Source organism: Pituophis catenifer, unplaced genomic scaffold (assembly GCF_029215685.1).
Source record: "Pituophis catenifer annectens isolate HBS135680 unplaced genomic scaffold, rPitCat1.0.hap2 SCAF_15, whole genome shotgun sequence".
Taxonomy (NCBI): Eukaryota; Metazoa; Chordata; class Lepidosauria; order Squamata; family Colubridae; genus Pituophis; species Pituophis catenifer.
The window spans coordinates 4,966,356-4,984,942 of NW_027256895.1; the positions used below are offsets into that span (position 1 = coordinate 4,966,356).

Here is an 18,587-nt window from a genome sequence, read left to right on the forward strand (position 1 = left end):
TTAGAGTTTAAAAAAAATAAAATAAATAATCAACGTACGAATTAAAAAGGTTGGTGCTTCTGCCCTCCAGAAATCTCCCGGAGAGATTTATCCTCAAATTAATTTTCTCCGTTATAACCGTCATGGTCCAAGGTGTATCTCTCTGGCAAAAAAAAAAAGGGAAAATCTTCCTTCGGGCACAGAAATCTTATTAAGTCCTCATAAATGGGGCTTCTGAACCACTTTTTATTTTTTATTTTATTTATTATTACTTTACTTTTATTTATTTTAATTGTATTATTTTATTGTATTACTCACCGCAGAGGGGGCTTCTAACCACTTTAGTTTATTATTTTATTTTATTTATTATTACTTTACTTATTTTAATTTTATTATTTGGCTTTATTACTCACTGTAGAGGGGGCTTCTAACCACTTTATTAGTGGGTAGTACCACAAAGAATTATCTCAGAGAGAGGGGTCCAGTTCACCGCTAAGTTTTGGCGGGAGTTCCTGTGGTCCATTGGGTCGTCCCAGGGCTTTTCATCCGAGCACCAATGGGGGGGTAGAGAGACTGAATGCCATGGTAGAGCAGTACCTGAGATGCTACGTGAACTATCAACAGTCCAATTGAGTGGACCTCCTATCTTTCGCTGAGGACGCGTACAATAATGCTGTTCACAGTAGCACAGGACTAACCCCATTCAAGGTAGTGAGCGACATGGACTTCGTCCCGATGCCTCAGTACCCGAGGGATCTCCCCCTCCTCAGTCAGCTTGACCGTATTTTACTTGTATTTTACTTTTTATTTTACTTTATTATTTTATTATTATTATTGTATTATTTCTGAGGGGAGGAGATCTTAAGAATGCAAGTTTTTGCAGCCCTTCCTCGACTTTCTTGCAAAAACCCAAATATTTGAGGATGACTCCGAGGATTTCGGAGGCCTTTTGAGGTACCGCTAGTCCTCGATTTACAGCCGCCATTGAGCCCTGGATTTCTGTTGCTAAGCGAGACATTCGTTGAAGCGACTTTCATCTCATTGGACGGCTTTTCTTGCCATTGTTGTTAAGGGTATCGCTGCAGTTGTTCAGTTAGGAACGTGGTCATTAAGTGAATCTTGCTTCCCCTGTTGGCTTTGCTGGTCAGATGGTCGCAAAAGGGGGATCGCGTGATCCTGGGGACGCCGCGACCGTCGTAAATATGAGTCAGTGGCCAAGCGTCTGAATTTGGATCATGGGACCATGGGGGTGCTGCAACGGTCATAAGTGTGAACTACATACCTCAGATCTTACACACAAACACACACATTCCTTTGGGATCCATGAAGGAAAATCTTGGCCCTCAAGCATCACTCTTGAGTCTTAGAGCTGACACACAAACACACAAAAACACACACCTTTGGGGTCCATGAAAATCTTAGTGCCTTGTGACGTCATTCTTAGAGCTTTCACACAGACACACAAACACACAAACTTTCTGGCTTTCCCACTTACAATGTTAGACGGCTTTCAGATATTCCTGAAATGAAAAATTTAGAATATTCTCCTTTTTATTTAACCGCCTCTTCTCTCACATCATCTCCTACACAAAGATGGGTTAGAACCCTAGTGAGGAATTAAGGCCTCTTTTATGACTTACGGACTTCAACTCCCAGAATTCCCGCCCGAGGCAGCTGGTTCGGGAATTCTGGGAGTTGAAGTCCACAAGTCATAAAGGGGCCACCGTTCCCTCAGGAATTCTGGGAGTTGAAGTTCACGAGTCCTAAAAGGGCCATCATTCCCCATGCTGGCTCAGGGATTCTGGGAGTTGAAGCCCACAAGTCATAAAGGGGCCATAGTTCCTTCAGGAATTCTGGGAGTTGAAGTCCACAAGTCAAAAAAGGGCCATCGTTCCCCATGCTGGCTGAGGAATTCTGGGAGTTGAAGTCCACAAGTCAAAAAAGGGCCATCGTTCCCCATGCTGGCTGAGGAATTCTGGGAGTTGAAGTCCACAAGTCATAAAAGGGCCATCGTTCCCCATGCTGGCTGAGGAATTCTGGGAGTTGAAGTCCACAAGTCATAAAAGGGCCATAGTTCCCCATGCTGGCTGAGGAATTCTGGGAGTTGAAGTCCACGAGTCATAAAAGGGTCAGAGTTCCCCATGCTAGTTGAGGAATCCTGAGAGTTGAAGTCCACAAGTCATTAAAGGGCCATTGTTCCACATGCTGGCTGAGGAATTCTGGGAGTTGAAGTCCACAAGTCATAAAAGGGCCAGAATTCCCCATGCTGACTGTAGAATTCTGGGAGTTGAAGTCCACAACTCATAAAAGGGCCATTGTTCCCCATGCTGGTTGAGGAATTCTGGGAATTGAAGTCCACAAGTCATAAAGAGGCCATTGTTCCCTCAGGAATTCTGGGAGTTGAAGTCCACGAGTCATAAAGGGGCCATTGTTCCCAATCTCTGGGTTAGACGTTATGGCTTCCCCTCCATCCTCTGTTTCCCGTGGCTGATTCTAATCTGGGTTAGTGGCCTGCCAGGGGTCATTAAGGGTGAATTAATTCAGATTAAAGGCACAGGTCAACAAAGGAATCTTGTGATGGTCTTTGCATGTTGCCATGTACTTTACTCGGGGGGAAAATATTTTCATATGAAACCTGGTGATTTAACAGTTGATTCTCCGAGATATATTCCCAGGGATTTGCAAGGCAGATCATGAGGCAGGTAGTGCCCCAGGAATGGGATCTACCTCCTATAACAGTGATGGATAACCTCTTTGCCGTTGCGTGCCAAAAGCGGGGGGAGCATGGGGGGTCGTGCGTGTGTGCCATGCCCATAATTCAATGTGCCCCACCCCCTCGCACATGCGTGTGCAACCGCCCGCTTTCCCCGCTTTTGGCACGTGATGGCGCAGTGGGCCCGGTAGGCCCGTTTTTCGCCCTCCCCAGGCTCCAGAGGCTTTCTTGGAGCCTCGGGAGGGCGAAAACGGCCTTCCCCACCCCCTTGGAGGCCCTCCAGTGGCTGGAAATGGCCCGTTTCCCAACTTCCGGTCCTACCGGAAGTTGGCAAACGGGCCATTTCCAGCCTCCGGAGGGCCTCCAGAGAGGTGGGGAAGGCTGTTTTCGCCCTCCCCAGCCTCCTAGAAAGGCTCTGGAGCCTGGGGAGAGCAAAAAATGGGCCTTCCTATCCCACCGGAAGTTGGTAAGCAGGCTGTTTCCTGCCTCCAGAGGGCCTCCTGGCTGGGGCGGCCATTTTCGCCCTCCCCAGGCTCCTAGAGAGGCTCTTAAAATTAAAATGGCAAAAAGTTCTGGGAATTGAAATCTACCCGTCTTAAAATTGCAACCTCTTAAAATTAAAATGGCCAAATTTCTGGGAATTGAAGTCCACCCGTCTTAAACTTGCAACCTCTTAAAATTAAAATGGCAAAAATTTTAAGATGTTCAGCATTTTAAATCTTTGCAACCGTAAGGAAAGAATTGGGCATCCATTTCGGCCTCGACAAACCTCATCGAGGTTGTGTCATTTGCCCCATCATGCTTTGCAAGGTCGCAGGGACTTCTGGGAAAGCACTGTCTGATCACATCAGGGAAATAGAGGATGGGCAGCCAGGGTTTCTGCATAATGACGAACGTGAGGTGAGATATCTGGCCGACGATGCGTGAAGGACAATTTTGGGTATGAGTTCATTCGAGAAGCCTAGACCCCAGATTCATTTTGTGTTGGTCTGCGAAAAGAGGGGGGTCTTTCCTGGAAGCGGTGACCTCCAAAGGTCAAAAACAGGTAGTCCTTGACTTACAACAATTCATTTAGTGACCTTTTGATGTTACCACGGCACGGAAAAAAAAACCGGTTTTCACACTTAACAACCGTTACGCCATTCTCCTGTGGTCCCATTTATCGGAATTCAGATGCTTGGCCACTGATTCGTATTTACGACGTGTTTGGAGCGTCCCCGGGGGTCACGCAATTGATCCCCTTTTGCGACCGTCGTCCATGGGGAAGCCCGATTCACTTAACAACCGTGTTGCGAACTCAACTGCAGTAATTCACTTAACCATCGGTGCAAGGAAGGACGTAAAATGGGGCAATGTTGACTTCACCGCTCTTGCTTCACCACAGAAATTTGGGGCTCTCTTGTGGTCATAAGTGGAGGACTACCTGTTGTTTATTTTAGCGGGGGGCAGCAAATGGCAGTCAGAAATGGACTCCGTTTTGCAGCAAATGTTTAACTAGCTCATGTTGTTCCAACCCATCCAGTCCTTGATTTACGACCATTCGTTTAGTGGTCGTTCCAAGTTACAACGGCACCGAAAAAAGACACTAAGGACCGTTCCTCACACTTACAACCCTCAGTGTCCCCATGGTCACGTGACCAGAATTTGGACCTTTGGCAACGGACACGTATTTATGACCGTGGTCGCATCTTGGGATCATGTGACTCCCTCTCCCACTTCGGATCTTCTCTTTTTTTTTTATTATTATTATTTTTAACATTTTATATTTTAAATTACTAACATTACAAACAACATATACAATATTTCACCCTGTGCTATACATAAGAAAGGAAGATTTGGTTCTTCGGATATATCCTCATGATCGCCAAAATCCACGTTCTCGGGGTACAGGTACCGAAGCATCCAATTTTCCCAGCGCATAGTCCACAAATGGTTTCCAAATTTTCCAGAAAATGTCTTCTTTATAGTCACCATTTCTAAGTTTAATATCACATGTCATTTTATCATTTAAAGCTAATTTCCACATTTCACAATACCATTCTTCTATTCTAAAATTCACATCTAATTTCCAATATCTGGCTATTATAATTCTACCCATTATAATCATAATTCTAATCAATTCTTTCTCATATTTTGTTGGTTCTATTTCCTTAATTATCAACAGTAATATAGTTTCTGGTCTCAATATTATTGCTTTCCCCATCATTTCAAATATCATTTCCTCCAATTGTTGCCAAAACTTTTTAACTTTATCACATTTGTACCACATATGTTCATAAGTCCCTAATTCCATATCACATCTCCAACATTGTTTACTAATTTTTTTATCCATCAATGACAATCTTAATGGAGTCAAATACCATTTCCAAACAACCTTATAATTATGCTCTTTAATCCTTACAGATAAAGTCTTTATAATTCTACTCTTCCAATTCACGTTCCAATCTAAATCTGATATTTTAATATTAAGTTCTTTTTCCCAATTCATCTTCATCACCCTTTGTGGTTTTCCATCAAAATTTATAATCTTATATATCTTACTAACGAGTCCCTTTAGCCCAATTTCATCTTTCATAATTTGGAATACTAAATATTCAAATTCAGTTTTACTTCTACTTATCGAACAATTGTCCCTTACCTTCTTAGTCCATTTTTCTATCTGTATTTTTTCAAACCAGCCTAAACCCAACTTTTCAATGATTTCTTTTTTCCTCCTTTCATTTTCTGAAGTTTTTAACCAATCTATTATAGTTTGTATATTTTCATCTTCCATTACCCTATCACGACTTATATTAGTTTTAATCGGCCAATTTTCAATTGTCTTCCCTAAGAAAATTATATCTGGAATTAAAATTTTAACAAATTTATTCCAAATTTTACTCAGTCCCTTTAACCAATAGCTATTAATTACACATTTTGATTTTGCTTTATCTAAAAACCATGTTGAGCCAAATCTCTTGATGTCCTTTAATTCTAAATCTCTCCAATGACTATCTTCACCTTTAAATATTTTTACCACAGTCCGAATAGCATAAGCTATTCGGATCTTCTCAACCGGCTTCCAACAAGCGCAGTTGATGGGGATGGGGAAAACTGGACTCATTTAACGACCGTGTGATTCGCTTACCCACCGAGGTGATTCGCTTAACAACGCCGGGGGGGGAGGGGAAAAGATTGTAAAACCAGGTTGGTCGCCTGACGCCTATATTTGTGACGGTCAGGACCGGCTCCCGTTGTGAGTCGAGGACTAGCTGTCCTTCACGGTCTAGCGCCCGAATGAGGTGCCTCTGAGCCCGCACAGAGTGCATTCTCTCCTCACCCAAATGCCTGGCTTGGTGCCAGCCCCCCCACCCAAAAAAAGGCTGGTGCCAAGCCAGGCACTTGGCTGAGGAGAGAATGCACTCTGTGCGGGCTCAGAGGCACTTTATTCAGGGTGCCAAGAATGGTTTTTGGGGTGCAGGAGAGTCTCGACCACCACTGATTTTGAGGGATGCGAAGCCAGGGAGAAAAAGGGATCCAGAAGAGAAAGTTTCTCCCCCCCCACCATTTTTTTCCCCCTCATTTCCCCGCTGTTTATCTTCCTTCCCGATCGATAAAAGGGAAGCCAAGTGACGGACTCCGCCGTCGCCCAGAATGAATGGTGGTGATTACGAGCCGCTTGCCCGAGATGCCGGATGGGGAGAGGGAGGGGAAGACCCGGAGACGGGGAAGGAGGGAGGGGGCGACCCTGGCATTTCTGAATGGCGCACCCAGGCTGAGGGGGCAGAGAAGGCCGGCCGGCCAAGGGACTCCAGAGGGAACATTAGCGAGGAAGAGGGGAGAGAGGCACGGGAAGGGGCAAGGTGGAAGGGAGGGCAGGGGGGAGGGAGGGTGGAAGGAAGGAAGGAAGGAAGGAAGGAAGGAAGGAAGGAAGGAAGGAAGGAAGGAAGGAAAAGGGAGGGACGGAGGGAGGTGGGAGGGAGGAGGAGGGAGAGAGGGGGAAAAGGGGAGACAGAGGGAGGAAGGGAGGAAGGAAGGTGAAAAGGAGAAGGGAGGGAGGGAGGAAAAGGAAGAGAGGGAGGAGGGAAGGAAAAGGAAGGGAGGTGAAAGGGAGAAGGAAGGGAGGGAGGAAAAGGAAGGGAGGGAGGAAAAGGAAGGAAGGTGAAAGGGAGAAGGGAGGGAGGGAGGAAAAGGGAAGGAGGGAGGGAGGAAAAGGGAGGGAGGTGAAAGGGAGAAGGGAGGGAGGAAAGGGGAGAGAGGAGGCGGAAGGAAAGTGAAAGGGAGAAGGGAAGGAGGGAGGGAGGAAAAGGAAGGAAGGTGAAAGGGAGAAGGGAGGGAGGAAAGGGGAGAGAGAGAGGAGGAAGGAAAGTAAAAGGGAGAAGGGAGGGAGGGAGGAAAAGGGAGAGAGGGAGGAGGGAAGGAAAAGGAAGGAAGGTGAAAGGGAGAAGGAAGGGAGGGAGGAAAAGGGAAGGAGGGAGGGAGGAAATGGGAGGGAGGTGAAAGGGAGAGGGAGGGAGGGAGGAAAAGGAAGAGAGGGAGGAGGTAAGGAAAAGGAAGGGAGGTGAAAGGGAGAAGGAAGGGAGGAAGGAAAAGGGAAGGAGGGAGGGAGGGAGGGAGGAAGAAAGGTGAAAGGGAGAAGGGAGGGAGGAAAAGGAAGAGAGGGAGGAGGGAAGGAAAAGGAAGGAAGGTGAAAGGGAGAAGGAAGGGAGGGAGGAAAAGGGAAGGAGGGAGGGAGGAAAAGGAAGGGAGGTGAAAGGGAGAAGGGAGGGAGGAAGGTGAAAAGGAGGGAGGGAGGAAGAGGGAGGGAGGAAGGTGAAAAGGAGGGAGGAAGGAAGGAAGGAAGGAAAGAAAAGACAGGAAGGGAGGGTGGAAAGAAGAGAGGAAGGAGATAGAAATGGGAAGGAAGGAAGGAAAGGAATGACCATGGGAAGGAGAGAAGGAAGGAGAGGTTTGCGCTGCTTAGAAGGCCCAGCCAGGTGGCAGCACTTAACTAACCTCCAATAATCTCATCAGCCTCAGCAAAACTGGATTTCTGGTTGAGTCTTTGGATGGGAGACCCCTCGGAGAGTTCAGGATTGTAGGATAGACTGCGAAATCAAAGAATTGTTCCAGAAGAAAGATATTCGCAAGCCTTCTTGCCATTAAAACCAAAGAAACAACAGGAATAGAATAGAATAGAATAACAGAGTTGGAAGGGACCTTGGAGGTCTTCTAGTCCAACCCCCTGCTTAGGCAGGAAACCCTACCCCACTTCAGACAAAAGTGGGGAAAAAAGGAAAGTGTCAATGAATTTGATAGGAACTGAGTTGACTCAAAAGGGGTGACGAAAATCCTTAATCCCAGTCTTAATCCCTCCTGGGATTCAGGGGAATTCTGGGAATCGAAGTCCACCCATCTTAAAAGTCGCCCCGGTTGAGAAACACAGCTTTGTTAAGGCGACCTAAACCCCTACATTCTCACGAGAGACGCCAAACAAACCTCAGATACCCCAGCTCACATCATCTCAGTCTAACATAGTTGTGCGAACCGTGGCTGCTCGGAAAGAAACAAGCCGACATTTCCCGCCTAACCCTTCCGAACGCCTTTTTTTTCCCCCTGCGAACCAGATCAGAGCTCGGCAATATGGTTTTCCATCTCCGGGAAAGACGGTTTCAATCCGATTTGATGCGTGACACCTGTTTTAGTGCGGATATATATATATATATATATATATTAAAAAAGCTGCTGCTTCAGCCAGCCAGCTGTTAACCAACCGGCAGGATTGCCAAGCATTCTAAAAAACAGTTGCTGGACTCGTAAATCATTGCCGGAGGCTCTTTTGCAAGAACTTTAAATCCAGGTGCATCGGGGTCCAAGCTGCAAATCTCATGGGCACCTTGCAATGGTTCCCAGGGGGGTGATGGGGGGGTGATAGGGCTGTTTTCTCCCCAATTTGTGATTCTCTTTGCAGGAGTCTTGTTTTGTCTTGAACAGGCCTCTGTCGATTGCAGCCTTCTCTCTCTCTCTCTCTCTCTGTCCATTCATCCATCCATCCATCATTTTATTCCCCCCACCCCTCCTTTCTTGTCTGCAGGACAGCTGGGCGAAGGGGAGGTGTGGGGGGTAAACCTGACATGAATGCACAGGCAGGCGAGGTTGGGGAGGGGTTGTGGGAAGGGGGGGTTGCAAGGTGAGGAGGGGGGGGCAAGAGACAGACAGACGGGCCGGAGGGAGAGATAAATAATCCTCACTAACGGACGGATGGATGGATAGGCAGGTGGGCAGCTTGGATGAATAGCGAAAGGGGCCCCGGTGGAACAGGCAGGTGATGGACAGGTACACAAAGCGGGGGGGGGCACATCGGAGGTCCCTGTGGACGCATAAAGTGGGGGGGCACGGGGTGTGAGGAGGGGGAGGAAGAGGAGGAGGAAAAAAAAGGAAAGAAAAGATTCAGAAATCTTTGGATTGAGATCCGTGGAGGGTCAGAAGCTGGGCGCGGGGACAGGGGTAGGGGGGGTGGTCAGGATTCAGGCCAGCTGGGGAGGGTTGCGAGGCAGGGCCTCAATGAGGACTGGTGGCTTTGTGGTCAGGCGGTTTACATTGGGCTTTGGAAAGGAGGGAGAATGAGAGGGGCTTCTAGTGAGAGATTGCTGAGTTCACCTAAGCAGCGATGTATATAAATAAGATGTCTGTGGACTTCAGCTCCCAGAATTCCCCCGGTCAGTATGTTGTGGAGGAGTGTCTGTGCTTGGGAGCGTGCTGGCTGGGGCATTCTGGGAGTTGGAGTCCGCTCCGCTTAAAGTCGCTGAGGTGGTGGAGGAACGTCGGTCTCTCTCGTGGCTTCATTCGACGGTTTTAAGGCAGCGCCAAATATCGACACGCATCGGACGGAGGCTTAGGGTTGGGTGCTTTCCAAACCCTCAGCCAGGGATTTATATATGGATTAAATTGGCATTTCAAACGCAGTCGAATAGCATCGCCACCCCCAGTTTTCCCTGGGTCAGTAATTCTGGTATTCAGCCATTATTTATTTATTTATTTATTTATTTATTGATAAAATTTGTATGCCGCCCTATCTCCAAGGATTCAGGGCAGCTCCCAACAACAACAATCAACCAAGCGACTGTTTAAAATCAACAAATATACACAAAAATATGAAAAGTTTAAAAATTTTTAACATGTATACCTCTCTGTTTTGAGTACAATGAGATCTGGTCTGTTCCAGGGTGATGTGGGGTCTCTGTCTGTCAGTCTGTCTGTCTATCATCTATCGGCATCCATCCATCCATCCATCCATCCATCCATCCATTGTATCAATCTCTACATCTATTATATCTATTGTGTCTGTCTGTCTGTCTGTCTGCCTGCTTGCCTGCCCACCCACCCACCCATCTATCTTTCTTTCTATCTATCTATCTATCTATCTATCTATCTATCTATCTATCTATCTATCTATCTATCTATCTTATATCTATCTCCATCCATCCATCCATGCATCTATCCCTCTATCCATTCTCTCTCTCTTCATTCTCTCTCTCTCTATATATATGTATATATATTTCCATCCATCCATCCATCCATCCATCCACATCCACATATCCATCCATCCAGTTTATCTATCATCTATCCATATCCCCTGTGTCTACCTATCTATAGCTATCTTCATCCATTCTCTTTCTGTCTCTTTCTCATTTTATGCTGTATGTATATATCCATCCATCCATCCATCCAGTCTATCATCTATCTTCATCCATTTTTTCTGTCTCTTTCTTTCTATATACAGTATGTGTATCTCCATCCATCCATCCGTCTGTCCGTCCGTCCATCCTTCTCTCTCCCTCCCTTCCTCTCTCTCTGTATCATCTGTCATCTATCTATCTATCTATCTATCTATCTATCTATCTATCTATCTATCTATCTATCTATCTTATATCTATCTCCATGCATCTATCTCTCTATCCATTCTCTCTCTTGTCATTCTCTGTCTCTCTCTCTATATATCTTTCCATCCATCCATCCATCCAGTCTATCATCTATCTTCATCCATTTTTTCTGTCTCTTTCTTTCTATATACAGTATGTGTATCTCCATCCATCCATCCGTCTGTCCGTCCGTCCTTCTCTCTCCCTTCCTCTCTCTCTCTGTATCATCTGTCATCTATCTATCATCTATCTATCTATCTTACACCTATCTCCATGCATCTATCCCTCTATCCATTCTTTCTCGTCATTCTCTCTCTCTATATATATATCTTTCCATTCATTCATCCACATCCACATATTCATCCACATATTCATCCACATATCCATCCATCCATCCATCCATCCATCCATCCATCCATCCATCCAGTCTATCATCTATCTTCATCCATTTTTTCTGTCTCTTTCTTTCTATATACAGTATGTGTATCTCCATCCATCCATCCGTCTGTCCGTCCGTCCATCCTTCTCTCTCCCTCCCTTCCTCTCTCTCTGTATCATCTGTCATCTATCTATCTATCTATCTATCTATCTATCTATCTATCTATCTATCTTACATCTATCTCCATGCATCTATCCCTCTATCCATTCTTTCTCGTCATTCTCTCTCTATATATATATATCTTTCCATTCATTCATCCACATCCACATATTCATCCACATATTCATCCACATATCCATCCATCCATCCATCCATCCATCCATCCATCCATCCATCCATCCATCCATCCATCCAGTCTATCATCTATCTTCATCCATTTTTTCTGTCTCTTTCTTTCTATATACAGTATGTGTATCTCCATCCATCCATCCGTCTGTCCGTCCGTCCATCCTTCTCTCTCCCTCCCTTCCTCTCTCTCTGTATCATCTGTCATCTATCTATCTATCTATCTATCTATCTATCTATCTATCTATCTATCTTACATCTATCTCCATGCATCTATCCCTCTATCCATTCTCTCTCTCGTCATTCTCTGTCTCTCTCTATATATATTTTTCCATTCATCCATCCATCCATCCACATCCACATATTCATCCACATATCCATCCATCCATTCATCCATCCATCCATCCAGTCTACCATCTATCTTCATCCATTTTTTCCTGTCTCTTTCTTTCTATATCCAGTATGTGTATCTCCATCCATCCATCTGTCCGTCCGTCCTTTTCCCTCCCTCCGTCTCTCCCTCCCTCTCTCTCTCTGCATCATCTGTCATCTATCTATCACCGTTCTATTTTTCTGTTGGGCATCCAGAACCTTGCTGGATGCTAATCCAGAACCAAAGGCTCTCGGTTGCAACCTTTCGGAGAGAGAACAGGGGCCTCGCCCCGAGTCATCAGCTGGAAAAGAAAAACAGGGGAAATGTTTCAGGGATCCATCTGGCTAGAGGAGTGCCAACTTCTGGGAAAATCAATCTGGCTGGAAATTACCTCATCAGGGCCCCTCAATTTTAGGAGAAGCAGCTGAGGCCCACGGTTGCAGGAGGAGAGGAGTTCAGGCGTCGAGCAGGAACACATATGTGGAAAGAGACACGCTCGACGCTTGGGATGTGATCTTGTGATTCATGCTAACCACAGAATCCGAAGATGCTTTTAATGGTTGCGTCCATTTGCAACGCAAATACCTTGTTTCCCTGAAAATAAGACCCTGTCTTATATTTTTTTTTTTGAACCCCGAAATAAGCGCTTGGCATTTTCGGGGAGGACTTATTATTTTGGGGCGCGGGGAGCAAGATCGGGCTCCTCTTGCCGTCTTACCTCTTACCACCCTCTGGAATCAATTGCCCCCGGAGATAAGAAGAATCCATGACCTCAATGCCTTCCGTCGTTCCCTGAAAACCTATCTTTTTCAGCAAGCCGGGTTGGCTTAGAAGAAATTTTTAAATTCTTTTAATTAGTTTGTGATTCTTAACTTTCGGGCCAAAATTTATATATATTTTTAAATGTTTTAATATTTGTATTCTATGTTTTTTATCTTGGCTGTACACCGCCCTGAGTCCTCAGGGAGAAGGGCGGTATATAAATTGGAAATTAAATTAAATTAAATTAAATTACCTGATTTCGAGCTCTGCGTTTAAATATTTTCGGGGAGGGCTTATTTTCGGGGGGAGGCTTATTTTAGAGCATGCACTCAAAAGCCCGATTGGGCTTATTATCAGGGGATGTCTTATTTTCGGGGACACAGGGGTATTTATTTCTGCAGAAAGTTTATAGGGCTGCCCAGCTCAGGATGCTTACAGAAATAAAACCCCAATATAAACCCCAATAAAATTCCCACCTCATCGGTAACAACAAACAAACCAACATCTTGATTTGGGCCCCATACCACTTTGGGTCTCCAGGCCCATGGGCAAAACCAGGCCTTCGGGGACTTTCAAGAGAGTGTCAAGATGGAGGGCAATCTTATTTCTGCAAGATTGATGTTCCCCAAGGAGGGAACCACCGCAGAGAAGGCCCTTCTCCTCGGTCCCACTAGACCAGGCCTCTCCAACCCTGGCAACCTTTTGTGGACTTTGACTCGTTGAAGTCCACGAGTCTTAAAGTTGCCGAGACCCCTGCCCGAGAGGGACTTCCTTATCGAGAAGGACCCATAACGGCCAGTGGTGGGGATTCAAATAATTTAACAACCGGTTCTCCCAGGGTCAGATTGGCTGTTGTGGGAGGTGTGGCCCATCCCCATCCACCAGCTCCGCTGCACATACGGGACGAGCCTCCCGCAACAGCCAACCTGACCCTGGGCGAACCGGTTGTTAAATTACACACACACACACATGATCAAAGTGGATCCTGGACACTGCAATGGAGAAATGGGCAATGGAGCGGCCGGCACAAGTGAAGAAGGAGGAGGAGCATGGAGAAAAAAGGGGAGGTGGCCTTCTCCTTCCCTTGCGCTGGCTGCTCCGTTGCCCGTTTCTCCATTGCAGCGCAGCGCCCAGGATCCAGGTGGGTGGGCAATTTAACAATCGGTTCTCCAGAACCGGTGCAAACCAGCTGAATCCCACCACTGATAATATTCCTTGCTTCCTTGCTCTGTTGGGTCAGATAGATGTCGTCAATTAAAGACGGTCCTTCAGTTAAATCTGACCACAAGACATGTAGGGCTGGAGACATGGAAAACCAAAGCCGCTCAGATGTTCTGCTGGTGGGTTATTCCGAGGATTGATCATGTGTTGGGAGCCATGTTTGATCTCCAGCCTTCTTCCTTGTGTCCAGATCCACCCCCCCAGATGGGGTAACCGAGCCTCATGGGCCATGCAGAAGAACTGAACATCCTGTTGCGAGAAGACTGAACCTGAAGGACGAGCCATGGTCAGCTTCCTGCAGCTTCTCCTCGCTTGGCTGGGAGGGTGTGGTTGCGCCGGCCGTCTGGCGCCCCCCAACCAGGGAGCCAAGACCGGATCCTTCCGAGGAAACCTGTCTCAACGTTGGGAGCGACCTCTTTTCAGGACCCGTCGCAGTTGGGTGTGGAACCAGTTCTTCGTCATTGAGGAATATTCTGGTCCTGAACCTGTCCTCATCGGAAGGGTGAGTCCTGAATCCTCCACAGTTGAGGGGGAGACATAGAATTCGTAGTTTTGAGGTATCCTTGTTTTCTGGAAACTTCTTCCCAGGTTTGACTCCCCCCTTTTAGGATTCTGGATTCAAGTCCTTCTGGAAGTTTCTCAGCGGTGGGTTTCACATTTTGTTACCACCATTTCGCCGCGCACACACTCGCTTCGTGCGCATGTGTCTTCCACGCATGCGCCCGGCCTTCAACATGTACACTTTGCTCACACACGTGCCTTCTACACATGTGCCCAGCCTCAAAAACGTGCCTAAATAGGACGGCATAGAGCCGAGGTGGGTGGGCGTGCCCACCTGCGATTTCCATTACCGGTACGCTTGAACCGGTCCGAACCGGCTGAAACCCACCTCTGAAGTTTTTCCTTCTTGGAGATTCTTCCTTCTTGCTCTTTCCTTCTCTCAAATTCTCCCGGTCAATTCTACCACGGCCTCCGATCTTGCATTTTTAGAAATTAATGCAAACTTTCCCAAACTTCTCATCATGATGTTATCTTCCTGGAATTATCCTCCCGGGGGAGGGGGAAGGTAATGTTTAAAATTCCACATTCAGTCAAAGGCCGGCTCAGAATCAATAAACGGTCTACTAATTGGATGCTGAATACAGTAAAAAATATATATAATAGACAGTCTTAATTCAAACTAGTTCTTGGTCAAGAAATCCTGAGGTCAGATCTTGCTTGCGCTGTGAATTCATTACAACAAGGCAGTTGTCGGCCTTCATGGGCAATTTAATACTGAACAATGATTGGCCAAGTGATTGGCAGGCAGAATAAACGGAAAAGAATACACTTACACCTAATGTCTTAACAGAATAACAGAGTTGGAAGGGACCTTGGAGGTCTTCTAGTCCTACCTCCTGTTTAAGCAGGAAACCCTATACCAGGTGTCAGCAACCTGCGGCTCCAGAGCCACATGCGGCTCTTTGGGCCCTCTGCTGTGGCTCCCTATTGGGTGATCTCACCACTGGCTGGCCCCGCCCCTCATCCTCCCCTCTCAGTCATTCCTCACCTGGCCTGAGAAGGTAAGGGCGATGGCGGGGGATGGAGAAGTGGCCGGGGCAGAGATAGAGAGATACAGAGAGAGGGGGAGAGAGAGAGAGACATAGAGAGATACAGAGAGAGTGGGGAGAGAGGGGGGAGGGAGGGAGAGTCAAAAGGGTTTTGTGGTTCCTGGTGTTTTTTAACAACTGGTTCTCTGCCCTGATGACCGGCTGGGTAGGCGTGGCTGAGGGGGGTCATGTGACTAGTGGAAGTGAGTGACGTGGAGTTTGGCCATGCCCACTCAGGTTTTGTGGCTCCCAGTGTTTTTTTTTCCTGTGGGAAACGGATCCAAATGGCTCTTTGAGTGTTTAAGGTTGCAGACCTCTGCCCTATACCGTTTCAGACAAATGGTTGTCTAATCTCTTCTTAGAAACCTCCAGTGTTGGTGCACCCACAACTTCTGGTGGCAGGTTGTTCTGTTCTGTCTCCGTCCCACACACGCACCCCCACAGATGGCCCGGAGTTAATAAGCCACACGACAAAGTCTTTGAAGATAAAGCTGGCAGCAACCCAGTGGCTAGCTGCCCATTCAGACTTTACTCACACAAAACAAAGATTAGACTGCAAGCATTCCGATAAAGCAGGCAAAGTTTCAGCAATACAAGGATTAGTCCAAATGCAGTCCGACAAGGCAGGCAGAAGTCCAGTAACGCAGAGATCATGGATTATTTCTAGTTTTTGCTCGTCACAAACTGAACCAGCCACCACACCCACATTTATACCCTGTGGGGTGTGGTCCAGTGACTCAGCTAATCTCTGGCACGCCTTCCCCTCTGCTGCGCACGCTTCTCCCTGCGCCTCTGCCGAGGGTCCAGCCAGCACTTATCTCCTTCGTCGCTGTCCACCTGTGGCTGAGGGGACGTGCTTGGCTCTGGGCCTATCTCTTGGCCTTCGGTGTCCTCTCCGGAGGCATTGTCAGAGAGGAGGGTCCTGGAGAGGGAGGCCTTGCCAACTCCTCTCCCTCACTCTCAGAGTCTGCATCTGTCGATAGCCCAGGCTCAGGCAACGGAGCCACAACATGTTCCACTGATTTATTGTTTCTCACTGTCAGGAAATTTCTCCTTAAAGCTGGCTTCTCTCCTTAATTAATTCAGATTAATTAAGATTCAGAGCCGAGGTGGCGCAGCGGTTAGAGTGCAGCCCTGTAGGCTACTTCAGCTGGCTGCTAGCTGCCGTTCGGCAGTTCCAATCTCACCAGGCTCAAGGTTGACTCAGCCTTCCATCCTTCCGAGGTGGGTAAAACGAGGACCCAGATTGTTGGGGGCGAGAGGCTGACTCTGTAAACCGTTTAGAGAGGGCTGTAAAAAGCGCTATGAAGCGGTATATAAGTCGAAGTGCTATTGCTATTGCTAACAGAGTTGGAATAGCAACTCTGGAATAGCAGGAGACCCTACACACCATTTCTGACAAATGGCCGTCCAATCTCTTCTTGAAGCGATGAAGCTCCCACAACCTCCAAAGGCAACTTCCGTTCCATGGGTGGATTGTTCTCACGATCAGAAAATGTCTCCTTATTTCCAGGTTGAATCTCTCCTTGATCCGTTTCCATCCATTATTCCTTGGTCTGGCCTTCGGGTACCTTGGAAAATAGCTTGAGCCTCCTCTAATCTCTGTGGCAGCCCCTCAAATATTGGAAGACAGCTATCATGTCTCCCCTGGTCCTTAGCTTCCACCCGTTGTTTCTTGTCCTGCCTTCTGGTGCTTTGGAGAATAGGTTGACCCAATGATGGAATTCAAATTTTTTTTTTTACTACCGTGTTTCCCCGAAAATAAGACCCTGTCTTAATATTTTTTTGAACCCTGAAATAAGTGCTTGGCCTTATTGCCACGCGCTCAAAAGCCCGATTGGGCTTATTATCAGGGGGTGTCTTATTTTGGGGAAAACAGGGTACCAGTTCTGTGGGTGTGGCGTGGTGGGCGTGGCAAGGGAAGGATACTGCCAAATCTCCATTCCCACCCTACTCTGGGGCCAGCCACAGGTGGTATTTGCCGGTTCTCCAAACTACTCAACATTTCTGCTACCGGTTCTCCGAACTACTCAAAATTTCCGCTACCGGTTCGCCAGAACCTGCTGGATTTCACCTCTGATCTGGGGGCTGCATAAGTGGGCATTGCGATGGCTTTTCTTGGCCGGTGGCTGCAGCGGCGATGGCTTTTGTCTGGAATAGCTGTTGAATAGCACTCCTGTTGACCCCCTCTTCTTTGGGGCAACCCCTGAGTTACTTGAACACTGTTAGCATGTCACTAGAAGTCCTTCTTTTCATTAGACTAGACATACACAATTTCTGCAACCGTTCTTCATATGTTTTAGCCTCCAGCCCCCTAATCGTCTTTGTTGCTCTTCTCCGCACTCTTTCTAGAATCTCCACATCTTTTTTATATAGGGGTGGCCAAAACTGGATGCCCTATTCCAAGAATGGTCTTAACCCAACCATCATAAGTTGCTATAATAACACTTCACATGATCTCGACTCTACTTCTCTTGAGTCCCAACTGCTTCTTCTACCTTGGAGTCCTTGAGTTTGGGCTGACCCTTCTTTTATGTGGTCCTTTGTAACTTCAAGTCATAGGAAGTCCTCAGCTTGAGAGGACTGGAGACCCAATCGAGAACTAAGGAGAAATCTCCCTGATTATGAGAACAATTAAATTAGTGGAACGGGTTGCCTTCAGAAGTTGGAGGTTTTCAAGAAGTATGATGTAAAAAAGATGTTGAGACTCGAGAAAGAGTGCAGAAGAAGAGCAACGAAGATGACTAGGGGACTGGAGGCTAAAACCTATGAAGAACGGTTGCAGGAATTGGGTATGTCTAGTTTGATGAAAAGAAGGACTAGGGGAGACATGATAGCAGTGGTCCGATATCTCAAGGGTTGCCACAAAGAAGAGGGAGTCAAACTATTCTCTAAAGCACCTGAGGGTAGAACAAGAAGCAATGGGTGGAAACTCATCAAGGAGAGAAGCATCTTAGAACTAAGGAGAAATTTCATGAAAGAACAATTAATCAGCGGAAAAAGTTGCCTCCAGAAGTTGTAAATGCTCCAACACTGGAAGTTTTTAAGAAGAGGTTGGATAACCATTTGTCCGAAATGGTTTCCTGCCTGGCAGGGGTTGGACTAGAAGACCTCCAAGGTCCCTTCCAACTTCTGCTATTCTAAGTACCCTGTTTCCCCCAAAATAAGACATCCCCTGATAATAAACCCAATCGGGCTTTTGGGTGCATGGCAATAAGGCCAAGGACTTATTTCAGGGTTCAAAAAAATATAACTACAGGGTCTTATTTTTGGGGAAACATGGTAATTGGACACCTATTTGTCCATAGTGGTATAGGTTATCCTCCTTGAGCAGGGAATTGGACTA

At 46.7% G+C, this 18,587-nt stretch overlaps 1 protein-coding gene across 1 annotated transcript in view; it reads left to right on the plus strand.

Moving 5' to 3' along the window:
- The first annotated feature begins 13,935 nt into the window (after window positions 1-13,935).
- The window catches only part of CDH24 (cadherin 24), a 28,560-nt gene continuing 23,908 nt past the window's right edge, over window positions 13,936-18,587 (plus strand). The window contains 1 exon segment of the mRNA XM_070954507.1: window positions 13,936-14,154. Within this exon segment, the coding sequence (XP_070810608.1) occupies window positions 13,936-14,154 (219 nt within the window).